The following is a 27,962-nucleotide window of genomic DNA, read 5'->3' on the forward strand; positions in this document are numbered from 1 at the left end:
GCGGCGGGCGCGTGCCCTGGAAAATTCCACTCCCGAGCTAGCTCCGCCCTATACACATCCTTTCCGGCCCCAGGCTTTTTACTGTCTCCATCCCGGCTGCCTTTGCGTGAGCAAAATGGCAGTCTCCGTGCCGCGGGGTTTGTTTCGCTTAACCAGGGCTTTAGGATGGTGGTCTCGGCAGGTGGGTAGGGACGGGGTAGATAGGAGTCTAGGGGCTGGAGCGGAACAGAGTGGAGGGAAATACTCGCTTTGCAGTTGTCCTTGGTGAACTTGGACGTTACAGGTCGTACTTAGGCTGGGGAAGAGTTGAGGTAGACGAGACATAACTACTTAACTATGTGGCGGAGTGGGGAGAGCCTCGGTAGGGCCATGAGAGTGGGCAAGTTCTCGGGGATTAAGTTTCTCCGGTTTGGTCTGGGTCTGACTGGCCTGGGGGTGTTAAAGGGGAAGAAGTAATGGTTGGAAGGTGGGTTCGCTTCCCGTTGATTTTTATAAATGTCCTTAATTGAACAGTAGCTGTAAAGAAGGGAGTTTCGTACCTGCCTGAACAAACCTCATGGTCAGAGAGGAAAGAGACCTGGCCTTTGAAGAGCTTATTGATCATTTGGGAGCTAGGACGACAGAATAAAGTTTACATTGAGGCTCCCAATAGAACGAGCAGAATGGAATCTGAGTAAATGTAGAGGAGATGCCAAGAAGAGGACTTTTCTTCTGCTCATTTCAGTATTGGGTTGGTTTTTAAGTTCCCCATCAGACTGAGCGTTTTTTGAAAGCAGAAGTCTTGCTTTCATCAACTCTGCATCTCTAGGAGTTGGCACAGTCCTATAGTATGGAAAGTACTAAATAAAGGAAAGCCTTTAGTAAACGTTGAATGGTGTTAGTTAAAGTTGCTTACTGGCTTTTAGTAAGAGACACCCATAATTGTTAAGATAGTTGTGCATTTTCCCCCGTGATATGTGGCTTGTAATTGTTCCTAAGTCATTCTTTGGATGTGCCCATTTTGTCTTTGCTTACAGTTTGTACAAGATTGATTTTTTTCCGGGTTACCTAACCTTTTTCTACCATCCTCCAGCCAGTCCTGGTGACTCAGTCCACAGCAGTATTTACAGTGAGAACTAAAAAACGTTTCACACCCCCTACTTACCAACCCAAATATAAATCAGAAAAGGAGTTCGTAGAATATGCCCGGAAAGCAGGACTGGTCATTCCTCCAGAACATTTGGAGCGTCCCATACATCTGGCCTGTACAGGTGAGACATGGTATTTCTGAGACCCTGGCCCAATCCCCTTCTGTCAGAGATCTTCTTGGAAAGTGGAATGATTTGGAGTATGAATGATAGCATTTAATTAACTACAAAATCGGTTCAGTCTCAATCATTTGTATACGTTATATTTCGTGAGGTCATCTTTGATCTTGTTTTCACACTATTCCTAGGAGACCAGGGTAAAATTTCTCCATTTTTGTACAAGAAGAAGCTGAGGCTCTAAGAGAAGACTGAAATGATCTTATTCTACTTTTTCTAATGCAAGACGATTCCCTTTACATGGAAGTCTATTTTGTTAGTCTATTTTGTATCCAGGAGCCCTCCCAATTTTTTATGACCTCAGGATGACTTTTTCTCAATCTTTCAATGCTTTTTTAGTTTTCTCCGTCTCTCTTTACAGCTGGTATCTTTGACGCCTATGTTCCTCCTGAGGGTGATGCCCGAGTGTCATCTCTTTCTAAGGAAGGACTGGCACAGAGAACTGAGCGATTGAAGAAGAATGTGACATCACAATTATCGTAGGTGTCTGAGACAGCTGGGAGTCAGAATAAAAATTTCTTGTTGCTGCTTAATCCAGAGAGGCCATCTTGGGTTAATTGCGTTGGCTGTAACTCCCTTGATAACTTGACAGTATATTCTTTCTCTGTAATAGAGCTAATGTATGATATGGGCATTCTGAATCGTAGCATCTCAACCTTGATTGGTCGTTTTTGTCATATCATTTAGGAAGTTCACATTGAAGTTTGTAGGACACTTTCTTGATCACATATTTTAAAATTTAAAGTAATAATAAGAGAGAGCATATTTTTATGAGAAATACCTTAGAGTTTAAACTTAAGAGAGTAAGAAAAGCCAAAAAGGCTTAAAAAGACAGACGTGTTCTAGGGAGCTAACTGGGCTTTAGTTAAGGAGCAGAGCCAAAACTTTCTTCTGAAAGAGACTTTCAGTATCTGTCACTCTAGCTCTAACTGTATCTAAATGATAGGTTCTTAGGGTCATATATAGATTTCTATGCACAAGTGTACTGAGTCAGTGTTAATTCTTCATGTGGCCATAACCTGTTTCTCTAAATACAGATCTTATCACATCAACTTTTCTGTCTCAGACTCCTTGGTGGCTCCCTGTTATCTGAAGAATAAAATCCAGATTTCTTCAGTGGTATTCAGGGCTTTTTATAATTTGGCTCTTGCCTTCCTCTCCACCATCATCTCCTTATTCCATTTTTCTCATCCTAAACTTTAACATTTCCAAACTAATTGCCAGTTCCTTGACGAATGTTGTGCTGTGTCTCTTTGCACATCCTTTCCTTTGCCTGAAAAATGTCTTTTTCTCTCAAGCGTTGTGTCTGCTTTTTTTTTTTTTTTAATTAATTAATTTTTATTTTTGGCTGTTTTGGATCTTTGTTGCTGTGCACGGGCTTTCTCTAGTTGTGGTGAGCAGGGGCTACTCTTCGTTGCGGTGTGGGGGCTTCTCATTGTGGTTGCTTCTCTTGTTGTGGAGTGCGGGCTTCAGTAGTTGTGGCATGTGGGCTCAGTAGTTGCGGCGCACGGGCTTAGTTGCTCCATGGCATGTGGGATCTTCCTGGACCAGGGCTCGAACCCGTGTCCCCTGCATTGGCAGGTGGATTCTTAACCACTGCACCCCCAGGGAAGTCCCGCTTTTTTTTTAATAATGGAACTCCCAATCCTTCCCTCCCCCACCCCCTTTGGCAACCACGAGTCTGTTCTCTATGTCTGTGAGTCTGTTTCTCTTTCATAGATATGTTGTGTGTGTGTGTTTTTTTTTTTTTTTGGCTACACCACGCGGCATGTGGGATCTGAGTTTGCTGACCAGGGAACAAACCTGTGCCCCCTGCAGTGGGAGCGCAAAGTCTTAACCACTGGACCGCTAGTGAAGTCCCTGTGTTGTATTTTAGATTCCCCATATAAGTGATATCATATGGTATTTGTCTTTCTCTTTCTGACTTACTTCACTAAGTATAATAATCTCTAGGTCTGCTTTTAATCTCTGTCTGCTTTTAAGCCTTCCCTGACTTTTTGGAGCTGCCTTTGTTATAAATGTTAACTGTACGCATATTCTTACTGCTTCTGATAACTCTGTATTGCAATGATTTCCTCTCATGTATTTCTCTCCTGGCCTAAGAGCTGTTTGGTGGAAGGGTTCATGATGATGATGAACAGAGCACAGGTGGTTTTATTATGGAGTTATTATCTAGGGGAGGAAACCAGTTATTAAATACTGATTGTACACAAATAATTACAGATATGGTGAAGTATGAGTGCTGTGGGAACATATGGCAGGGAAAGATAACTTGGCCTGGGAGTTAAAGGTAGGCTTCCCTAAGGAAATGACATTTAAAGCTGGGACCTAAAGGGTTGCTTGGAGTTAGCTGAGTAGAGGGGGTATAGTGAGGAATAGCATTCTAGGGAGACAAAACAGTACAAGCAAGGCTCTGAGGTGAAAAGTGCAAAGGAGTGGATTTTATCAAATTCTTTTTCTCTGATTGTTGAGATGATCATGTGATATTTGTCCTTTATTCTATTGATATGGTATATTGCATTAATTGATTTTTTTAGTGTTAAACCATTCCTGCATTCCTGGGATAAATTCCACTGGGTTATGGTATCCCCCATCCTCTTAATATAGTTATAGTAACACTTTGATTAGATCAGGATTCCCTGTTTACATTATAACTACGAAAATGCTATTGACAGCAGAGTCATGCAGTACATTATTATTACATTTCCTTTCCTGCATAATAGTTTCTTTTTCTGGTGTCAAGTGTCTTTTTTTCTCATTTGCTTATGGAACCCCTGGTTGTGTTAATTTTCTCTGAGTACATAGAAAACATTAAGTATTTTATCAATCCCATCTTCAAGAAGAAAGCCCTTCTGGAGCCTTCTTACCTATTTCAGTCTGGATTGGTCACTCTTTAGGCTCACTGTACATCGTGGGATCTACTTTCATCATCATCCTGATACTCCTTTTGCCTTGCTCTTACGTGTATTCCCTGTTTTGTGGATGTTACATCTCTCTCTTTCATGGTTCATTCAGTTATTTTGGTGGCACACATTCCCCAGCAGCTTCCTGAGAAAAGGTGGATGGTAGATAAATGAGATCTTGCAAGGCTAAGGAAAAGTCTTTTTTTTAGTCTCCCACTTCATTTATAATTTTCCCAGGTATAGAATTCTGGGCTGGGAGTCATTTTTTTCTCAATTAAAAGCACTGCTCCATTGTCTTTCTAACTTCCTTTTTTTTTTTTAATGTTTATTAGGCTGTGCCGGCTATTAGTTGCAGCATGAGGGATCTTTGTTGCAGCATGCAGGATCTTTAGTTGCGGCATGTGGGCTCTTTTAGTCGCAGCATGCGGGCTCTTAGTTGCGGCATGCGGGATCTAGTTCCCCAACCAGGGATCGAACCCGGGCCCCCTGCGTTGGGAGCGCAGAGTTTTAACCACTGGACCACCAGGGAAGTCCCATCTTTCTAACTTCTAATGTTGCTAGTTAGAAGCCCAATGTCTTTTTTCTTTTTTTTTTTTTTAATAAATTTATTTTATTTATTTATTTATTTTTGGCTGTGTTGGGTCTTCGTTTCTGTGCGAGGGCTTTCTCTAGTTGTGGCGAACGGGGCCACTCTTCATCGCGGTGTGCGGGCCTCTCACTGTCGCGGCCTCTCTTGTTGCGGAGCGCAGGCTCCAGACATGCAAGCTCAGTAGTTGTGGCTCACGGGCCCAGTTGCTCCGCGGCATGTGGGATCTTCCCAGACCAGGGCACGAACCCATGTCCCCTGCATTGGCAGGCAGATTCTCAACCACTGCGCCACCAGGGAAGCCCCCAATGTCTTTCTGACTCTTGAGCCTCTGTATGAAACCTGTTTTTTCTTTCTTAGTGCTTATAGGATGTTTTCTTCAATGCCAAAATTCTGTAATTTCACTATGAGAAGCTTTGGTCTTTATTTTTTATTTTTATTTATTTATCTTTTTAAATTTAAATTTTAATATTTGACTGCATTGTGTCTTTGTTGCTTTGTTGAGAAAGCGTGCTGGCTATCTCTAGTTGCAGTGAGTGGAGGCTACTCTTCGTTGTGGTGTGCGGGCTTCTCATAGGGGTGGCTTCTCTTGTTGCGGAGCACGGGCTCTAGGCGCATGGGCTTCAGTAGTTGCAGCATGCGGGCTCGGTAGTTGCGGCACTTGGGCCCTAGAGTGCGCGGGCTTCGGTAGTTGTGGTGCGTGGGCCCTAGGGCACAGGGGCTTCAGTAGTTGTGGCGTGCAGGCTCAGTAGTTGTGGCGCATGGGCTTAGTTGTTCCGTGGATTGTGGGATCTTCCCGGACCAGGGATCGAACCCGTGTCCCCTGCATCGGCAGGTGGGTTCTTAACCACTACACCACCGGGAAGTCCCAGCTTTGGCCTTTCTTTAGAATGATTGATTTAAGTGTGAGTTAGAAGGTTGAATTTACGGGACTTGGCACATTCAAAAAACAATTATTGAATAAATGGACAGACATTAATGGACGTAAAGTAAGCTGTAAGTCATGGAAATTGTGTGAAGTCTTCTTTAGAAATGATTCTCATGCTTAATTTTACAGAATCCGGAGGATAAGAGAAAGTGATCCTAATTTTAAAATAAAGGACTTCCCTGAAAAAGCCCAGGACATCTTCATTGAAGCTCACCTGTGTCTAAACAAGTACGTGAACTCCCTGTCTTATATCCATTATGTTCTCAGTAGCTATTATTCTAGGCACAGGTTTTTTTTTTCCTTTAGGTAAGAGTTCTAGAGTGGGAGATGTTCCTCTGTGGGAAATAATTGGAGCCTGGAGCTGTCCTTGACTCCTCTCACTGCTTCTGGGCGTTTTCACCATTTGGTCTGGCTCAGCTCCACTGGCAAGTGTTGAGACCCTGCTGAACGGCTATTTTCACCCGCCTGATCCCTAATTCATCCTGACCCTTTTTGTGTGTTTGTCTTATATATGTACATTTCCTTTCCTTAATTATTTTGAATAAGTTTCTTTTAAAAATTTCCAACTTTTTCTTTTTTTTTTTTTTTTAAAGATTTATTGATTGATTGATTACTATGTTGGGTCTTCGTTTCTGTGCTAGGGCTTCCTGTAGTTGTGGCAAGCGGGGGCTACTCTTCATCGCGGTGCGCGGGCCTCTCACTGTTGCGGCCTCTCTTGTCGCGGAGCACAGGCTCCAGACGTGCAGGCTCAGTAGTTGTGGCTCACGGGCCTAGTTGCTCCGTGGCATGTGGGATCTTCCCAGGCCAGGGCGCGAACCCGTGTCCCCTGCATGAGCAGGCAGACTCTCAACCACTGCGCCACCAAGGAAGCCCCTCCAACTTTTTCTTGATTGAACCAGGGGAGAAAAGTCAGGGCTGCTAGGTAGATGAAAAATCAACATGAGGGGCCTGGAATAATCTTAAGTACTAGTCCTTGGACTGTTGCTGACATTCTTTGAACTGTAGCTTGCTGTGGCTAGGCTTCAGGTAGGATCCCAAACCTATACTCTCAAATCCATTAATTATTTCTTTTTACTTTTATTTGTTTAAAAAAAGTGTTTGATTGTGAAATATTTCAAACATATAAAAAAATACCTTGCAAGGTAATAGATGTTTACATTTTGCCGTATTTGCTTCTGAATGCCTAACTGGGGGAAGAGACAGGGATAAAGCATTATAGATACAGCTGAAGCCCCATCTCCCCATTCTTTTCCTTCCTAGAAAGAACCACTATCTTCCCTATTACTCTAATGCACATTTTTATACTTCCACCACATGTACATGTGTATAAACAATGTACAGTATTGTTTAATGTGTTGTGAAAATTTACATGAATGATGTATTTTTTTGAAACCTTCTGTGTTTATTGTTCAGTGTAGTTTTTTTTATATTTGATATTTTTTTCCTACCACATTATTTTTTGCATTCTAGTTACCATGATTTTTCTTTGTTTCTTTTTTTCCTTTCATTTGTGGTATTGATATAATTTCCTTCTAACTCTTTTATTCCTTCCACTTGTTTGGAACTGTTACATCCTACTTCTGTTCTTATAATAGTTATTGTTAAAATGTTTAGCATGTATTGTTGACAATATCACAAGAAGCTTCAAACACTTGAATTTCAGTCACTGCCTCATACATCTCCTGTGTTATTGTTATTTAGTTTTTTTAGTTCTACCTTGTTGTTATTTCACTTGCATTTTTTATTTTTGTTTTTTTCCCTCCACTTCATTTTTTTATTTTTATTTTTTTGAAATATTCAATACATATATTTTTTTGATCACGCCATGTGGCGTGCCAAGGGATCAAACCCACGCCCCCTGCAGTGGAAGCATGGAGTCTTAACCACTGGACTGCCAGGGAATTCACCACTTCATTTTTAAAAAAAAAAAATTTATTTATTTGGCCACTCTGGATCTTCGTCGCTGCATGTGGGATCTTTATTTTTTTATTTTTTTTTTGAATTTTTGAATTTTATTTATTTTTTTATACAGCAGGTTCTTATTAGTTATCTATTTTATACATATTGGTATATATATGTCAATCCCAGTCTCCCAATTCATCCCACCACCACCACCACCACCACCCCCGCCACTTTCCCCCCTTGGTGTCCATACATTTGTTCTCTACATCTGAGTGGGATCTTTAGTTGCAGCATGTGGGATCTGACCAGGGATCGAACCTGGGCTTCCTGCATTGGGAGCATGGAGTCTTAACCACTGGACCACCAGGGAAGTCCCCCCACTTCATTTTTGTTTAGGTATTTAAAATATTTATTTATTTATTTTATTTTTGGCTGCATTGGGTCTTAGTTGAGGCACGCGGGATCTTCGTTGTGGCATGCGGGATCTTTTGTTGCAGTGTGCAGGCTTCTCTAGTTGTGGCTTACATGCTCAGTAGTTGCGACACGAGGGTTTAGTTGCCCCGCGGCATGTGGGATGTTAGTTCCCCGACCGGGGATCAAACCCACATCCCCTGCATTGGAAGGCAGATTCTTAACCACTGGACCACCAGGGAAGTCCCTCCCCCACTTCATTTTTAAAGGATGCTTTCATTGGGTGGAGAATTCTAGGTTGGTTGGTAGCTTCTGTCAGCATTTAAAAAAAAAAAAAAATAAATGTATTTATTTATTTTTTTGGCTACACTGGGTCTTCGTTGCTGCACGCGGGCTTTCTCTAGTTATGGCGAGCGGGAGCCACTCTTCGTTGCGGTGCGTGGGCTTCTCATTGCAGTGGCTTCTCTTGTTGTGGAGCACGGGCTCTAGGCGCGTGGGCTTCAGTAGTTGTGGCGTGTGGGCTCAGTAGTTGTGGCTCGCCGGCTCTAGAGCGCAGGCTCAGTAGTTGTGGCGCACGGGCTTGGTTGCTCTGCAGCATGTGGGATCTTCCCAGAGCAGGGCTCAAACCCGTGTCCCCTGCATTGGCAGGCGGATTCTCAACAACTGTGCCACCAGGGAAGCCCCTCTGTCAGCATTTTGAAGATGTCATCTTTTGGTTTCTGTTGATTCTGTTGAGAAGTTACCTATTTTTTCTTGTTCCTTTGAAGTTAAAATTTCTTTTTTCTCTGGCTGCTTCTAAGTTTTTTTTTCCTCTGCCTTCAGTGTTCAGCAGTTTACTGTGATGTACCTGCGTGTGTGTGTGTGTGTGAGTGTGTGTGTATCTTTATCTTGCTCCAGGTTCCTATTGCTTTTTAAATTTGGGTGCTTTTTTGGTTAGTGTTGAAAAAATTTAGAACATCTCTTCAAATGTTTCTTCCGCTCTACTTTCCTGTCTCCTTGTGTTGCTCTGAATACACATACATTAGATATTTTCAGTGTGCCAGATGTCTCTTAGGGCTCTTTTCTTTATTTTCCAGTCTTTTTTTTTGCCCCTCCAGCTTCATTCTCGATGTTTTCTGATCTTTCTTCCTGTCCTCTCTTCAGTTGTATCAAGTCTGCTGTTAAGCTTGTCTGTTGGGTTCTTAATTTTGTACTTTTCACTTTTGATTTAGTGTGTGTGTGTGTGTCCAGTTCTTTGCTAAAATTCTCCATTCTGTCATCTAATTTCTTGAACATACTAATTATTTTAAAGTCTGTGTCTGATAAAATCTGTATCTTCTATAGGGCTGTTTTATTTTTTTTTTCTTTTGGTTTTGGTTAGTTCTTACCTTTTTATACGCCTGCATTTTTTTTTACAATAGATATTTTATTTAAATTTTTATTTTTTTGCTGTGTTGGGTCTTCACTGCTGCATGCGGGCTTTCTCTAGTTGCGGAGAGCAGGGGCTACTCTTCGTTGCAGTGCGCGGGCTTCTCACTGCGGTGGCTTCTCTTGTTGCAGAGCACGGGCTCTAGGCGCGTGAGCTTCAGTAGTTGCAGCAGACGGGCTCAGTAGTTGCGGCACAGGGGTTCTAGAGCACAGGCTCAGTAGTTGTGGCGCATGGGCTTAGTTGCTCTGCGGCATGTGGGATCTTCCTGGACCAGGGATCGAACCCATGTCCCCCGCATTGGCAGGCGAATTCTGAACCGCTACACCACCAGGGAAGTCCCTACAATAGATATTTTTAAAAAACTAAAAATATAACCATTTATTTAAAAATTATCAGTTTCAAAAGGGCTTTTATTGATGTTAGTAAAAATACGTATAATATAAAATTTACCATTTTAGAGTATAATTCAGTGGCCCTTAAGTACATTCACAATGTTATACAATCATCACCACCATCTGTTTCCTGAAATTGTTCATCATCCCAAGCAGAAACTCTGTACCCATTAAGCAATGATTCTCCATTGCTGTTTCCTCCCAGCATCTGGTAACATATATTCTACTTTCTGTCTCTATGGATTTGCCTATTTTAAGTACCCCATATAAGTGGAATCTTAACAGTATTTGTCCTTTTGTGACTGGTTTATTTCACTTGGCATGATGTCTTCAAAGCCCACCCATGTTGTAGCATGTATCAGAATTTCCTTCCTTTTTAAAGCTGAATAATATTCCATTTTATGTATATACCACATTTTGTATCCCTACATCTGTTGGTGGACATTTGGGTTGTTTCCACCTTTTCATTATTGTGAATAATACTTTTACGAACACTGGTGTACAGGTTTGAGTCTTTTGAGTATATACCTAGGAGTGGAATTGCTGGATCATGTGGTAATTCTGTGTTTAATTTTTTGAGGAACCACGGTCTTCCGTGGTAGCTTTGCCATTTTACGTTCCCACCACCAATGCACACGGGTTCCAGTTTCTCCACCTTGTTACCAACATTTTATTTTCCATTTTTTGGATAATAGCCATCCTAATGAGTATGCATCTTTTCTTGTGCTAGTTGACTATTTAGTATATCTTCTTTGAAGAAAGGTCTAAAGTTCTTTGTCCATTTTTCAATTGGGTTAGTATTTTGTTACAGAGTTGCAGGAGCTCTTTATGTGCTCTGGATATTAATCCCATATCAGATATATGCTTTGCAAATGTTTTCTCCCATTTTGTGGGTTGTCTTTTCACTCTCTTGGTGGTGTACTTTAATGCACAAAGGTGTTTAAATTTTGTTTTGTTTTTTTCAGTTTTTTATTTTATTTATTTATTATTTTGGCTGCGTTGGGTCTTCGTTGCTGCGTGCGGGCTTTCTCTAGTTGTGGCGAGTGGGGGCTACTCTTCATTGCACTGCGCGGGCTTCTCATTGCAGTGGCTTCTCTTGTTGCGGAACACGGGCTCTAGGTGCGCAGGCTTCAGTAGTTGTGGCTCACGGGCTTAGTTGCTCCGCAGCATGTGGGATCTTCCCAGACCAGGGCTCGAACCCGTGTCCCTTGCATTGGCAGACGGATTCTTAACCACTGCACCACCAGGGAAGCCCAAAGGTGTTTAATTTTGATGAAGTCCAATTTATATGTTTTTTCTATTGTTGCCTGTGTTTTTAGTGTCAAATCCTACAAATCATTGCCAAATCCAGTGTCATGGAATTTTTCCTCTATGTTTTGTTTTCTTCTAAGAGTTTTGAGATTTGACTCTCACATTTAGGTCTTTGATCCATTTTGAGTTAATTTTGCATACGATGTCAAGTAAGGGTCCAACTTCATTCTTTTGTATATAGATACCCAGTTTTCCCAGTCCCGTTTGTTGAAGGGACTGTCGTTTCCCAGGGAATGATCTTACAGCCTTGTTGAAAATCAGTTGATCATATATGTGAAGGTTTGTTTCTGGGCTCGCCATTCTATTCCATTGGACTATGTGTCTATCCTTATGCCAGAACCACACTGTAATGGAATTGTTTTCTTAATTTCCATTTCTAGTATTCATTGCTAGTATATAGAAATAAAACTGAGTTTTGTATGTTGATTTTTTTATCCTGCAACTTGGTTGAATTTTTTTATTAGCTCTAATACTTTTTTGCGGAACCTTTAGAATTTTCTGCATGTAAAATCATGTCATCTGCAAACATACTTTTTACATCTTCCTTTCCAATTTGGATGCCTTTTATTTCTTTCTCTTGCCTAATTGCTCTGGTTAGAACTTCTGGTATTATGTTAAATAGAAGTAGTAAAAGCAGGCATCCTTGTTTTGTTTCTGATCTTAGGGGAAAAACTTTCACTCTTTCACCATCGGGTATGATACAGCTGTGGATTTTTCTTTTTTTTTTAATAGATTTATTTATTTATTTATTTTTGGCTGCATTGGGTCTTTGTTGCTATGTACAGGCTTTCTCTAGTTGTGGTGAGTGGAGGCTACTCTTTGTTGCAGTGCGTGGGCTTCTCATTGCGGTGGCTTCTCTTGTTGCGGAGCACAGGTTCTAGGTGCACGGGCTTTAGTAGTTGTGGCACGCAGGCTCTAGAGTGCAGGGTCAGTAGTTGTGGCACATGGGCTTAGTTGCTCTGTGGCATATAGGATCTTCCCGGACCAGGGCTCGAACCCACGTACCCTGCATCGGCAGGCAGATTCTTTACCACTGCACCACCAGGGAAGTCCCTGTGGATTTTTCTTTTGAGACCTTTATTGTGTTGAGGAGCTTTCCTTCTACTCCTAGTTCATTGAGTGTTTTTATCATGAAAATGTGTTGGATTTTGTCAAATGCTTTTTCTTGCATCAATTGAGATGTTCACATTGGTTTTTTCTTTCATTTTATTAATGTGGTGTATTACATTGATGTTCTATGTTAAACCACCCTTGCGGGACTTCCCTGGTGGTGCAGTGATTAAGAATCCACCTCCCAATGCAGGAGACACGGGTTCGATACCTGGTCCAGGAAGCTCCCACCTGCCGAGGAGCAACTAAGCCTGTGCACCACAACTACTGAGCCTGTGCTCTAGAGCCCATGCACCACAACTACTGAAGTCTGCGCGCCTAGAGCCCGTGCTCCGCAACAAGAGAAGCCACTGCAGTGAGAAGCCTGCGCACCACAACGAAGAGTAGCCCCCGCTCGCCGCAACTAGAGAAAGCCTGCCCGCAGCAACAAAGACCCAATGCAGCCAAAAATAAATAAATAAAATTTAAAAAAAACATCCTTGCATTCTAGGGATAAATCTCACTTAGTCATGTTGGGTAATTCTTTTGGTATGATGCTGAATTTGGTTTGCTAGTATTTTGTTGAGGATTTTTACATTTATATCCATAAGGGATATTGGCCTGTAGTTTTCTTTTCTTGTGGTGTCTTTACCTGGCTTTGATATCAGGGTAATGTTGGCTTCATAGAATTATGAAGTGTTCCCTCCTCTTCACTTGATGTTAATTCTTCTTGAAATGTTTGGTACAATTCACCAGTAAAACCATCAGGTCCTGTGCTTTTCTTTTTGGGGAGGTTTTTGGTTATTGATTCAGTTGCCGTGTTGTAGATTTATTCAGATTTCCTTTTTTCTCTTGATTCAGTTTTGGTAGCTTGTGTGTTTCTAGGAATTTGTCCATTTTATCTAGGTTATCCAGTTTGTTGGCATACAAGAGTATTCTCTTATAATCCTTTTTTACTTCTGTATAATCAGTAGTAACGTTCCCACTTTCATTTCTGATTTTAGAAATTTGAATCTTCTCTCTCTCTTTTTTTTAATCAATCTCGCTAAGTTTTGTCCATTTTGTTGATCTTTTAGAGAACCAACTTTTGGTTTCATTGATTTTCTCTATTGTTTTTATGTCTCTATTTTGTTTTTCTCTGCTCTAATCTTTATTATTTCTTTCTTTCTGCTAACTTTCAGTTTAGTTTGGTGTTCTTCTAGTTCCTTACAGTGTACAGTTAGGTTATTAATTTGAGATCTTTCTTTATTAATGTAGGTGTTTGCAGCTATAAATTTTCCTCTTAGCACTGCTTTTGCTATATCCCATAAGTTTTGGTATGTTGTGTTTTCATTCTCATTTGTCTCAAGGTATTTTCTAATTTCTCTTGTGATTTCTTCTTTGACCCATTGGTTATTTAAGAGTGTGTAGTTTATTTTCCACATATTTGTGAATTTTCCAGTTTTTCTCCTGTTACTGATTTCTAGTTTCATTTCATTGTGATCAGAAAAGATACTTTGCCTGATTTCTATCTTTTACATGTATTTAGGCTTGTTTTGTGGCTGAACATATGGTCTATCTTGGAGAATGTCCATGTGCATGCGAGAGGGATGTATATTCTGCGGTTGTTGCATGGAGTGTTCTGTATATATCTGTTCATTGGTATTTTAAGTCCTCTATTTCCTCATCAATCTTCTATCTGGTTGTTCTTTCCATTATTGAAAGTGAAGGATTGAAATTTGTAATTATTATAAAACTCTTACTTTTCCCTTAATTTTGTCAGTTTTTGCTTTATATGTTTTGGGACTTTGTGTTAGGTATGTATATGTTTATAATTATATCCTTTTGATGGATTGAACCCTCTATCAGTATATAATGTTCTTTGTTGTCTCTTATAATCTTTTTTTGGCATAAAGTCTGTTTTGTCTAACAGTAATATTGCCACCCCAACTGTCTTTTGGTTACTATTTGTATGAATATTTTTCCATCCTTTTACTTTCGGTCTTCTTGTGTCTGTCTAAAGCAAGTTTCTTGTAGATGGCATAAAGGAGGATTATGTTTTTTTTGTTAGTGAATCTGCCAATCTCTGTTTTTTAATTAGAGAGTTTAATACATTTACATGTAAACTAGTTACTGATAAGGAAGGAGGTCTGCCATTATTATTTTCTGTATGTTGTATGTGTTTTTTGGTCTTCATTTCCTCCATTACTGCCTTTTTTTGTGTTTAGTTAATTTTTTAATAGTGTACCTTTCTGACTCCCTTTTTTCCTTTTTTATATATTTTAAAATTATTTTCTTAGTGGTTACTTTGGGAATTAGCATTAACATCTTAACAGTCTAGTTTGAAAAATAACAACTTAGTTTCAGTAGTGTACAAACTTTCTGCATCTCTGTATCTCTGTCCTGTCCCCTTTGCTTTGTTATTGTCACAGGTTGTGTCTGTATACGTTGTGTGCCCATAACATAGGTTTGTAATTAATGTTTTATGCATTTGCCTTTTAAATCATATAGGAAAAAAATAGGAATTACAAATCAGAAGTACAATAATACTGGCTTTTATATTTTCCTATATAGTAACCTTTATCAATGTTCATTATTTTTTCTTATTGCTTTAAGTTACTGTCTAGTGTCCTTTCATTTAGGTCTGAAAAACTCCCTTTAGCATATCTAGTAGGGCAGATCTACTAGAAATGAACTCTCTCAATTTTTGTTTATCTGAAAATATCTACAGTTCTCCTTCACTCTTTTTTTTTTTTTTGGCTGCAACTTGCAGCATGCAGAACTTCCCTGACCAGGGATCAAACCCGCATGCTCTGCAGTAGAAGCGTGGAGTCTTAACCACTGGACCACCAGGGAACCCCTCTCCTTTATTCTTTTTTTTTTTTTTAAAGATTTATTTATTATTTATTTATTTAATTTATTTTTGGCTGCGTTGGGTCTTAGTTGCAGCACACGGGATCTTCGTTGCAGTGTGCAGGCTTCTCTAGTTGTGGCATGCGAGTTTTCTCTTCTCTAGTCGTGGAGCGCAGGCTGCAGGGCGCGTGGGCTCTGTAGTTGTGGCGCACAGGTTCCAGAGCTTGTGGGCTCTGTAGTTTGTGGCACACAGGCTCTCTAGTTGAGGTGCGTGACCTCAGTAGTTGTGGCATGCGGGCCCAGTTGCCCCGTGGCATGTGGGATCCTAGTTCCCTGACAAGGGATTGAACCCGTGTCCCCTGCATTGTAAGGCATATTCTTTACCACTGGACCACCAGGGAAGTCCCTCCTTTATTCTTAACGGATAGTTTTTCGAACTGTAGAATTCTTGGTTGACAGTTCTTCTATAAATGTATTTATTTATTTATTTATTTATTTATTGGCTGCGTTGGGTCTTTGTTGCTGCGTGCGGGCTTTCTCTAGTTGCGGCGAGTGGGGGCTACTCTTCATTGTAGTGCTCAGACTCCTCATTGCGGTGGCTTCTCTTGTTGCGGAGCATGGGCTCTAGGCTCATGGGCTTAAGTAGTTGTGGCACATGGGCTCAGAAGTTGTGGCTCGCAGGTTCTAGAGCGCAGGCTCAGTAGTTGTGGCACATGGGCTTAGTTGCTCTGCAGCATGTGGGATCTTCCCAGCCCAGGGATCAAACCCATGTCCCCTGCATTGGCAGGCGGATTCTTAACCACTGCGCTACCAGGGAAGTCCCGACAGTTTTTCTTTTAGGACTTTAAATACATCATCCCACTGTCTTTTGGTCTCCATTGTTTCTGATAAGAAATCAACTATAATCTTTTTGAGGATCCCTGGTATGTGATGAGTCACTTCTGTTTTGCTGCTTTTAAGATTTTCTCTTTGTCTCAGTCTGGATTGCTTTGAGTTCATTCTGCTTGGAGTTTGTCGAGCTTCTTAGATGTGAATATTCAAGTCTTTTATCAAAATTGGGATGTTTTCGCCATTCTTTCTTTCTTTTTTTTGTAAATTTTTAAATTTAATTTATTTATTTTTGGCCATGTTGGGTCTTCGTTGCTGCACGCGGGCTTTCTCTAGTTGCGGCGAGCGGGGGCTACTCTTCATTGCAGTGCATGGGCTTCTCATTGCGGTGGCTTCTCTCGTTGTGGAGCGTGGGCTCTAGGTGCGCAGGCTTCAGTAGTTGTGGCACGCGGGCTCAGTAGTTGTGGTTCATGGGCTCTAGAGCACAGGCTCTAGTTGTGGCGCACGGGCTTACTTGCTCCGCGGCATGTGGGATCTTCCCGGACCAGGGCTTGAACCCATGTCCCCTGCATTGGCAGGCGGATTCTCAACCACTGAGCCACCAGAGAAGCCCTCAGCCATTCTTTCTTTCTTTCTTTTTTGTTTTTTTTGGCCACACCAAAAAAAAAGTTCCCTGACCAGGGATTGAACCCGAGCCCCCTGCAGTGGAAGCATGGAGTCTTAACCATCGGACCACCAGGGAAGTCCCTTCAGCCATTATTTCTTCAAATGTTTTTTTCTGCCACCTCTTTCTTCTCCTCTGGGACTCTGTGATATGTGTGTTGGTGCACTTGACGGTGTCCCACAGGTCCCTCAGGCTCTGCTCATTTTTCTTTATTCTTTCTTCGTTTTGCTCCTTAGACTGGATAATTTCAATTGTCATATCCTCAAGTTAGCTGATCCTTTTCTGCCTGCTCAGATCTGCTGTTCAGCCCCTGTAGTGAATTTTTAATTTCAGTCACTGTACTTTGCAACTCCAGAATTTGTTTGGTTCCTTTTCATAATTTCTGTCTCTTTATTGATGTTCTTTTTTTTTTTTGAATTTTTGAATTTTATTTTATTTTTTATACAGCAGGTTCTTATTAGTTATCCATTTTATACATATTAGTGTCCATATGTCAATTCCAATTTCCCAGTTCATCACACTACCACCTTCCCCCCCATACCACTTTCCCCCCTTGGTGTCCATACGTTTGTTCTCTACACTTGTGTCTCAACTTCTGCCCTGCAAACCAGTTCATCTGTACCATTTTTCTAGGTTCCACATATATGCGTTAATATATGATATTTGTTTTTCTCTTTCTGACTTCACTCTGTATGATAGTATCTACATTCATCCACGTCTCTACAAATGACCTGATTTTGTTGCTTTTTATGGCTAATACTCCAGTGTATATATGTACCACATCTTCTTTATCCATTCGTCTGTCGATGGGCATTTAGGTTGCTTCCATGACCTGGCTATTGTAAATAGTGCTGCAGTGAACATTGGGGTGCATGTGTCATTTTGAGTTATGGTTTTCTCTGGGTATGTGCCCAGTAGTGGGATTGCTGGGTCATATGGTAATTCTATTTTTAGTTTTTTTTAAGGAACCTCCATACTGTTCTCCATAGTGGCTGTATCAATTTACATTCCCACCAACAGTGCAAGAGAGTTCCCTTTTCTCCACACCCTCTCCAGCATTTCTTGTTTGTAGATTTTCTGATGATGCCCATTGTAACTGATATGAGGTGATACCTCATTGTAGTTTTGATTTGCATTTCTCTAATAATTAGTGATGTTGAGTAGCCTTTCATGTGCTCCTTGGCCATCTGTATGTCTTCTTTGGAGAAATGTCTCTTTAGGTCTTCTGCCCGTTTTTGGATTGGGTTGTTTGTTTTTTTGGTATTGAGCTGCATGAGCTGTTTGTAAATTTTGGAGATTAATCCTTTGTCAGTTGCTTCATTTGCAAATATTTTCTCCCATTCTGAGGGTTGTCTTATCGTCTTGTTTATGGTTTCCTTTGCTGTGCAGAAGCTTTCAAGTTTCTTTAAGTCCCATTTGTTTATTTTTGTTTTTATTTCCTTTTCTCTAGGAGGTGGGTCAAAAAGGATCTTGCTGTGATTTATGTCATAGAGTGTTCTGCCTATGTTTTCCTCTAAGAGTTTTATAGTGTCCAGTCTTACATTTAGGTCTTTAATCCACTTTGAGTTTATTTTTGTGTATGGTGTTAGGGAGTGTTCTAATATCATTCTTTTACATGTAGCTGTCCAGTTTTCCCAGCACCACTTATTGAAGAGACTGTCTTTTCTCCATTGTATATCCTTGCCTCCTTTGTCATAGATTAGTTGACCATAGGTGCGTGGGTTTATCTCTGGGCTTTCTATCCTGTTCCATTGATCTCTATGTCTGTTTTTGTGCCAGTACCATATTGTCTTGATTACTGTAGCTTTGTAGTATAGTCTGAGGTCAGGGAGTCTGATTCCTCCAGCTCCGTTTTTTTCCCCTCAAGACTGCTTTGGCTATTCGGGGTCTTTTGTGTCTCCATGCAGATTTTAAGATTTTTTGTTCTAGTTCTGTAAAAAATGCCACTGGTAATTTGATAGGGATTGCATTGACTCTGTAGATTGCTTTGAGTAGTATAGTCATTTTCACAGTATTGATTCTTCCAATCCAAGAACATGGTATATCTCTCCATCTGTTTGTATCATCTTTAATTTCTTTCATCAGTGTATTATAGTTTTCTGCATATGGGTCTTTTGTCTCCCTAGATAGGTTTATTCTTAGGTATTTTATTCTTTTTGTTGCAGTGGTAAATGGGAGTGTTTCCTTAATTTCTCTTTCAGATTTTTCATCATTAGTGTATAGGAATGCAAGAGATTTCTGTGCATTAATTTTGTATTCTGCAACTTTACCAAATTCATTGATTAGCTCTAGTAGTTTTCTGGTGACATCTTTAGGATTCTCTATGTATAGTACCATGTCATCTGCAAACAGTGACAGTTTTACTTCTTCTTTTCCAATTTGTATTCCTTTTATTTATTTATTTTCTCTGATTGCTGTGGCTAAGACTTCCAAAACTATGTTGAATAATAGTGGTGAGAGTGGACATCCTTGTCTTGTTCCTGATCTTAGAGGAAATGCTTTCAGTTTTTCACCATTGAGAGTGATGTTTGCTGTGGGTTTGTCGTATATGGCCTTTATTAGGTTGAGGTGGGTTCCCTCTATGCCCAGTTTCTCTGGAGAGTTTTTATCATAAATGGGTGTTGAATTTTGTCAAAAGCTTTTTCTGCATCGATTGAGATGATCATATGGTTTTATTCTTCAGTTTGTTAATATGGTGTATCACATTGATTGATTTGCGTATATTGAAGAATCCTTGCATCCCTGGGATAAATCCCACTTGATCATGGTGTATGATCCTTTTAATGTGTTGTTGGATTCTGTTTGCTAGTTTTGTTGAGGATATTTGCATCTGTATTCATCAGTGATATTGGTCTGTAATTTTCTTTTTTTGTGGTATCTTTGTCTGGTTTTGGTATCAGGGTGATGGACGCCTCATAGAATGAGTTTGGGAGTGGTCCTTCCTCTGCAATTTTTGGAAGAGTTTGAGAAGGATGGGTGTTATCTCTTCTCTAAATGTTTGATAGAATTCACCTGTGAAGCCATCTGGTCCTGGACTTTTGTTTGTTAGAAGATTTTTTTTTTTTTTTGGCTGTGTTGGGTCTTCGTTTCTGTGCAAGGGCTTTCTCTAGTTGCGGCAAGCGGGGACCACTCTTCATCGCGGCGCACGGGCCTCTTCACTATTGCGGCCTCTCTTGTTGCGGAGCACAGGCTCCAGACGCGCAGGCTCAGTAGTTGTGGCTCACGGGCCTAGTTGCTCCGTGGCATGTGGGATCTTCCCAGACCAGGGCTCGAACCCATGTCCCCTGCATTAGCAGGCAGATTCTCAACCACTGTGCCACCAGAGAAGCCCTGTTAGAAGATTTTTAATCACAGTTTCAATTTCATTACTTGTGATTGGTCTGTTCATATTTTCTGTTTCTTCCTGGTTCAGTCTTGGAAGGTTATACCTTTCTAAGAATTTGTCCATTTCTTTCAGGTTGTCCATTTTATTGGCATAGAGTTGCTTGTAGTAGTCTCCTAGGATGCTTTGTATTTCTGCATTGTCTGTTGTAACTTCTCCTTTTTCATGTCTAATTTTATTGATTTGAGTCCTCTCCCTCTTTTTCTTGATGAGTCTGGCTAATGGTTTATCAATTTTGTTTATCTTCTCAAAGAACCAGCTTTTAGTTTTTTTGATCTTTGCTCTTGTTTTCTTTGTTTCTGTTTCATTTATTTCTGCTCTGTTCTTTATGATTTCTTTCCTTCTGCTAACTTTGGGTTTTGTTTGTTCTTCTTTCTCTAGTTCCTTTAGGTGTAAGGTCAGATTGTTTATTTGAGATTTTTCTTGTTTCTTGAGGTAGGCTTGTATAGCTATAAACTTCCCTCTTAGAACTGCTCTTGCTGCATCCCATAGGTTTTGGGTCGTCGTGTTTTCATTGTCATTTGTCTCTAGGTATTTTTTGATTTCCTCTTTGATTTCTTCAGTGATTTCTCGGTTATTTAGTAACATATTGTTTAACCTCCATGTGTTTGTGTTTTTTACGTTTTTTTCCCTGTAATTGATTTCTAATCTCCTAGCGTTGTGGTCAGAAAAGATGCTTGATATGATTTCAGTTTTCTTAAATTTACTGAGGCTTGATTTGTGACCCAAGATGTGATCTATCCTGGAGAATGTTCCGTGCACGCTTGAGAAGAAAGTGTAATCTGCTGGTTTTAGATGGAATGTCCTGTAAATATCAATAAAATCTATCTGGTCTATTGTGTCATTTAAAACTTGTGTTTCCTTATTAATATTCTGTCTGGATGATCTGTCCATTGGTGTAAGTGAGGTGTTAAAAGTCCCCCACTATTATTGTGTTACTGTTTTTTTGTTTTTTAAAGGAATTCCTTTATTATTATTATTAATTTATTTATTTATTCATTTATTTTTGGCTGTGTTGGGTCTTCATCTCTGCGCAAGGGCTTTCTCTAGTTGCGGCAAGCGGGGGCCACTCTTCATCGCGGTGCGCGGGCCTCTCACTATCGTGGCCTCTCTTGCTGCGGAGCACAAGCTCCAGACACGCAGCCTCAGCAGTTGTGGCTCATGGGCCCAGCTGCTCCGCGGCACGTGGGATCCTCCCAGACCAGGGCCCGAACCCGTGCGCACCGCACCGGCAGGCAGACTCCCAACCACTGCACCACCAGGGAAGCCCTGTGTTACTGCTGATTTCCTCTTTTATAGCTGTTAGCAGTTGCCTTATGTATTGAGGTGCTCCTATGTTGGGTGCATATATATTTATAATTGTTATATCTTCTTCTTGGATTGATCCCTTGATCATTATGTAGTGTCCTTCCTTGTCTCTTGTAACATTCTTTACTTTAAAGTCTATTTTATCTGATATGAGTATTGCTACTCCAGCTTTCTTTTGATTTCCATTTGCATGGAATATCTTTTTCCATCCCCTCACTTTCAGTCTGTATGTGTCCCTAGGTCTGAAGTGGGTCTCTTGTAGACAGCATATATATGGGTCTTGTTTTTGTATCCATTCAGCGAGCCTGTGTCTTTTGGTTGGAGCATTTAATCCATTCACATTTAAGGTAATTATCAATATGTATGTTCCTATTACCATTTTCTTAATTGTTTTGGGTTTGTTTTTGTAGGTCCTTTTCTTCTCTTGTGTTTCCCACTTAGACAAGTTCCTTTAGCATTTGTTGTAGAGCTGGTTGGGTGGTGCTGAATTCTCTTAGCTTTTGCTTGTCTGTAAAGCTATTGATTTCTCCATCAAATCTGAATGAGATCCTTGCTGGGTAGAGTAATCTTGGTTATAGGTTCTTCCCTTTCATCCCTTTAAATATGTCATGCCACTCCCTTCTGGCTTGTAGAGTTTCTGCTGAGAAATCAGCTGTTAACCTTATGGGCATTCCCTTCTATGTTATTTGTCGTTTTTCCCTCGCTGCTTTCAATAATTTTTCTTTGTCTTTAATTTTTGCCAATTTGATTACTGTGTGTCTCAGCGTGTTTCTACTTGGGTTTATCCTGTATGGGACTCTCTGCGCTTCCTGGACTTGGGTGGCTATTTCCTTTTCCATGTTAGGAAAGTTTTCGACTACACTCTCTTCAAATATTTTCTCGGGTGCTTTCTCTGTCTGTTCTCCTTCTGGGACCCCTATAATGCGAATGTTGTTGTGTTTAATGCTGTCCCAGAGGTCTCTTAGGCTGTCTTCATTTCTTTTCATTCTTTTTTCTATATTCTGTTCCGCAGCAGTGAATTCCACCATTGTGTATTCCAGGTCACTTATCTGTTCTTCTGCCTCAGTTATTCTGCTATTGATTTCTTCTAGTGTACTTTTCATTTCAGTTATTGTACTGTTCATCTCTGTTTGTTCTTTAGTTCTTCTAGGTCTTTGTTAATCATTTCTTGCATCTTCTCAATCTTTGCCTCCATTCTTATTCCGAGGTCCTGGATCATCTTCACTATCATTATTCTGAATTCTTTTTCTGGAAGGTTGCCTGTCTCCACTTCATTTAGTTGTTTTTCTGGGGTTTTATCTTGTTCCTTCATCAGGTACATAGCCCTCTGCCTTTTCATCTTGTCTATCTTTCTGTGAATGTGGTTTTTGTTCCACAGGCTGCAGGATTGTAGTTCTTCTTGCTTCTGCTGTCTGCCCTCTGGTGGATCTATTGATGTTCTTATTTCATACATTGTTTTCTGGTTTCCTTTAGTTCTTTGTCCATGGTTACCTTTATCTCAGTGAGCATAAGTAAGATAGTTGATTTAACGTCTTTGGCTAATAATTCCAGTGTCTGGGCTTCCTCAGGGATGGTTTCTGTCAAAAATTTTTTTCCTTTGGATGGGCCATACTTTCGTGTTTCTTTGTATACTTTGTAATTTTTTTGTTGAGAACTGGACATTCTGAGTATTATTATGTGGTAACTCTGGAAATCAGATTCCTCTGCTCCTCAGGAATTGCTGACTTTGCTCATCAGTGCCACTGCCATCCATTTGTGACTTTTCCAAACTAGTATTGCTAAGTGTGTATTCTTTGTTGTGGGTAGTCATTGAAGTTTCTGTTCCATTATCTCTGCAGTCAGCCAGTGACCTGACAAAGATTTCCTAAATTGTCTGTCTGAATAAAAACAAAACAGGTGTTCTTGGTCCTTTATCCCTTTAAATCTGTTGGTGGGAAAAGCTGCTGCAGCCAGCACGGCTGAAACCATGACATCATTTGCTCTGGTCTCTCTGCAATCCACCAGCCTGACCAAAATGTGCAACTCAAATTTTTGGAGGGAGGGGTCCCTACTGCCTGCCCTTGCACCAGCCATCCACTCCAGGAACACAGGCCACCCACCAGTAATGGCAGGGCTGAGGGAAAGAGGAGGGTAGGTGGTTTGCACATGTTCTTAAATTCGAGATCACTGGCTTCTCCCTTCGTCAAGCACTCCCCTAGTTGTTATAGGTGTCCAGTCAACATCCAGAGTTCTGAAATTGTGGTTCTGGTTATTTTTTCTAATTTATCAGTTGTTTCAATGGAGGGACCCAACCCTAGTGCTTCCTCCTCTGTCATTTTGCTTGATGTCTGTGTCTGTTGATTTTGCTAGCTTCCAGATGTTTTGTAATGTTTCATTGTGAGCTCGTCTGCAATGGAGAGTGTTTCTTCTGAGGGAATTCCAAACAATCTAAGTTATGAATATGATCCCAGAGAGGTTTTTGGGGTGTTTCTGCCAGATACTCTAGGGGTATCATTGGCCAGGTATCAGTTTTTATGTTAATTTCTTAGCTTAGGAATTCTTACATCATACAGATACCATAAATTCTGTGTCCACCTCTGGGTATAATGTGGACTTAGGGCTTTAATTTTTTGTGGGAGTTTTTTTAATTTGTTTTTTAGATTCCCCACCCCACCCCACCCCACCCCACCCTGCCCAAGCCCTAGACTGAGGGAAACTTTATATCTAGGTTGGTGGACTATTTTCTAGTTTCCCTTTCCTGCAGGTACAGGACTCTTTTTGAGGGTCATAGCTTTATACAGGGATCTCAGTTCCAGCTCCCTGTCCCTTCCAGCATCCAAGGTTTTAGGAAAAGTCAAGCTCTAGCCATCAGATCCTATTTCTAGATCCCTAAATCATCTCTGTGCTGTTGTGGTATCAGGTTGTATTCTTTCCATTCTGCTTTTAATTCCCTCTTCCTTTCTGGCATCTAAGGACTTACCTTCCTTTCTTGTGAACTAGGCTAGAGATTTTAAAATGTGTGTGTGTCTGTGTGTATTATATTCTCTCCAGCCTTTCTGGATGTTTATAGTGGGAGCAGTTTCACATAAGCTCAGTCCATTATGTTGCCCAAAGCAGATGTCCTCCTTTTATTTTTCAGGGTAAGTTCTATTGCAAAATACTGAGTGAACTCAAAAAGGGGAATTTATTTCTACTGAAGATTTCTAGGCCAGGACAGTGACGAGGAAGAATTTATTCTGAGGTGGCAGGCGTGGTGGTTGTGGGAGCTGTCACCACACCTCAGTCTAGTCTAGTCTAGAGCTACAGTGGGGGAAATGACTCGGAATCTTTTGTATTTGGAATAGAAGTGGAGGGGAAGCAGATAGAACTAATCCATTACCCACTCTGGGATTAGAGACACAATTTTTCAAAGGGCAAAGACTTAAACTGCTCAGAAAGTATTAAATTGTGGGGAAAAGTCATGAATGTGTATCTGAAAGAAACTAATCTGTGGTCTTAGGTTTATTTGAAGCCCTTCAGTTAGGAACCCTCCTAAAGTCTTATATGTACAGGAGCTGGGGTTTGCCAACTATTTTCTTACTGTTACTGCATAGAATCAGCATAACTAGGTCACTCTGGCAGCAACAAAGATCGGGCAGGGGGCAGTTTTGTGTAGAAAAGACCAGAAAAAACAGATGGTTATCTTCTGGCTAGGTTCAAAGATGAATGTGTAAGAAATAAGGCTAAGCAGTTGGTATTGATGATGTGTCCATGGTAAGAGGAGATAAATTGAGCTTTTGATTGTTATTTGTGTTGGATTTTGTTCCAGCTTAGAACAAACATCAGTCCCCACATCCCAGTGAGGGCTTCTTGCCCATCTCAAGGAGGTGTAGTAATTTCAGAGAAATTTCTTTCTGCTCCTGAGATTCAAACGTAACTTTACGCTGCTCGTAGATCTCACGGTTTTCTGGTAAATCATGTGGTTCTTCATCTTTGGACTAGGACTGGGACTTAGTATGTTATCTGGCTTATAGCAGGTGTGCAGAAAATGTTTATAAAAATGAAGGGACTTGTTTTCCATTTTCAGGGCCATTTTCAGCTTTCATACATGGTATCATGAAAGCAGGAGTCAGTGATATATATCTCTTTCCTTTTTAGCTCAGACCATGACCGGCTTCATACCTTGGTAACTGAAAACTGTTTTCCGGTAGGTTCTTATCTTCCTTAGAACTGTGGGACCCCTGAGTAGACAGATTCTAGATATCACCTCTGATTTTCTTAAGGATCAGTTTTGAGAGTGCAGGAAGTTTAAGGCAAAAGCTGAAGTGCCATTATTTTTGGCTGAATGATAATGACTTGATATGGACTCTGGTAAAGGCCATGCAGGTGAAGAAAGAGGAAGTCCCTCAGCAAGCAGTACTGAGACTACAGATCCTGAGGTGAGGGTATGGTCACATTAGGCCAGCCCTGCACATACCTATACTACAATAAAGGATTTAACCAGTGTTCATGGGGCTTACATTGGGTGGTAACAGGGGTGCTAGGTACTCTGGGAGACCCCTAACAATGAGGACTTTGTGGTTCAGTTAGAGGTTCAAGAATAAGAACTTCAGTTTCTATCGGTTTTGCTTCATCTCCCCAGGGACAAGTATAGCTATCCTAGTCTTAGCAGGTTAGCCTTTATAAAAGGCTATAAAATTCCTATAAAATCCCACCTTTCACTGCCAAAAGGTGAGAGGAAAAAAAAACAAACGTGTGCAGTCAACAGAAATGCATGCAATAATGAGCAGATTATGAAGGTGTGTTGGAGGGATAATGGTATATTAGGTAAGCTGGCAGTTTGGAGTGTGGTCTTCATTCATTTGGAGAAGGGTCCTCAAGGAGGTAGGTGGGTCTTGAGTTGTGATTTAGAAATGGAAAGAGAGTTGTTGTGAGGTGAGCTTGAGCAGTAGCTTAAGGTGAGAGAAAATAAGCACCAGAGAGCATTTGATGGGAAACGTTGCATGTTGACTGTGGTATTGCAAGAAGAGCAAGCGTGGAAATAAGCACCAACTTCCCTACAGGGAGGGAAAAATCCAGTTGAACTATTCTCCTCTGCCCTCAGGACATGGTCTGGGACATCAAATACAAGACCGTCCGCTGGAACTTTGTAGAATCTTTAGAGCCACCCCAGGTGGTGCAGGTTCGCTGTTCAAGTCTGCTGAAACAGGGCAACGCGTATGGCCAGGTCACCATCCGCATGCACACCCGGCAGGTAGAGGCACCAGTCTGCTTTCCTCCCAGCTTTCTTCACTCTCAGGTTGGGCACCTACCTCTGAGTCCTGGGTACAGCTGCCCGGGACTGTGAGTTCTAAGGAAAGGTTCACCATGGTCTTTCTTACCTTGTCACCGCACCCTTCCCACTGCTGGATGTTAGCTCTACTAAAACAGGTGTGGGGATATTCTTCCCCACCCTTCCTGGACTCCCTCCCACCTCCTTCCACCACCCCGCCCCCCCGCCCCCCAGTCAAAAACCCTCTAAGAGTAAAGTGTCAGTGGTTGATCTGTTAGTCTAGATTCAGAATTAAACAACTCTGAGGACTAACCGACTAGATGCGCTTTCATCCTTGCAGACTCTGGCCATCTATGATCGGTTTGGCCGGTTGATGTATGGACAGGAAGATGTGCCCAGGGATGTCCTGGAGTATGTTGTCTTTGAAAAGCATCTGGTGAATCCCTATGGGAGCTGGAGAATGCATGGCAAGATCATTCCCCCATGGGCACCCCCTAAGCAGCCTATCCTTAAGGTAAAGCAGCTTGCATGGTTGAAGACATGGCATCCTAAGCCACTCCTGTTGGGCTCCACCTAGTGGACAGAGAGGGTGATGCACCACCAGGAAGAGGAGTCGTCTTGTTGGCGGTGGGCACGGAGGTGGGCGTGGAGGCGGGCATGAATCTCTTAGGTAAGCCATGGACTTGGATAGTAGATAACTTAGCATCCTGCTCTTTCAGACCGTGATGATCCCTGGCCCCCAGATGAAACCTTGGGAAGAGTATGAAGAGCCACAAGGAGAGGCCCATAAGCCTCAGCTAGCGTGATGGCAAAAGTGACTCCTCGGGTGAAGCATGGGTGCTGAGGTGGCTGGAAGCTGTGAAGTCCGGGAGTCTGGGAGCTGTGAAGTCATCCATTTTCTTCATGCTGTAGAAAGAGCTAACTTTGTTCTCTCTTGCCCTGCTTGGGTCTTTTTAGCAGTCTCATCCTCAGTAACCGCTACTGATGGTTGGGCCCTGGTGGGTTGGTCCTGTGCACAACAATGGACCTACTTCTTCTTTTTTTAATCTTACATCTAGCTTCTAACTCCAGATGAAAAACAGTATGTTTCAGAGAACATCTGATACCGGCTTTTCCCGCAGCAAGAACTGTCAGGAGCAAACTGGCGGAACTTTCTTTCTAATTACAGGGCAGGATCAGAGTTTGAAATAAAACACTGTCAGGTGTTGGACAAATGTGGTGGGTTCTGTGTATTTCTCCTGGTTCAGGATGGAAGTAGACCAGCCTTCAGAGGGCAGAAGTGGAAGTTATCTTAATTGTGAGTGATGTGACTTACAGGAAATCCAGACTTGGGAAAAATAATTCGTGTTTCTAAAAGTTGTGTCATTTAAGAGGGTCTTTTCGCATACGCTGACTCACTGAATCAGTATTTATATTTCATAGATGAATGTAAATCCAAAGAAATCATTTAGCCCTCAGCCTTTGGATTTTGTTCTTAATTATCA

At 41.2% G+C, this 27,962-nt stretch overlaps 1 protein-coding gene across 1 annotated transcript; it reads left to right on the plus strand.

The window, feature by feature from the left end:
• The first annotated feature begins 70 nt into the window (after nucleotides 1-70).
• Nucleotides 71-27,692, plus strand: MRPL45 (mitochondrial ribosomal protein L45). The gene is made up of 8 exons (XM_068531320.1): nucleotides 71-181; nucleotides 1,073-1,250; nucleotides 1,666-1,783; nucleotides 5,851-5,949; nucleotides 25,365-25,413; nucleotides 26,311-26,460; nucleotides 26,819-26,992; nucleotides 27,198-27,692. Exons 1-8 carry the CDS (start codon nucleotides 116-118, stop codon nucleotides 27,282-27,284), a joined length of 921 nt encoding a protein of 306 aa, XP_068387421.1. The 5' UTR covers nucleotides 71-115; the 3' UTR covers nucleotides 27,285-27,692.
• The last annotated feature ends 270 nt before the right edge of the window (nucleotides 27,693-27,962 follow it).

Source organism: Eschrichtius robustus, chromosome 20 (assembly GCF_028021215.1).
Source record: "Eschrichtius robustus isolate mEscRob2 chromosome 20, mEscRob2.pri, whole genome shotgun sequence".
Taxonomy (NCBI): domain Eukaryota; kingdom Metazoa; phylum Chordata; class Mammalia; order Artiodactyla; family Eschrichtiidae; genus Eschrichtius; species Eschrichtius robustus.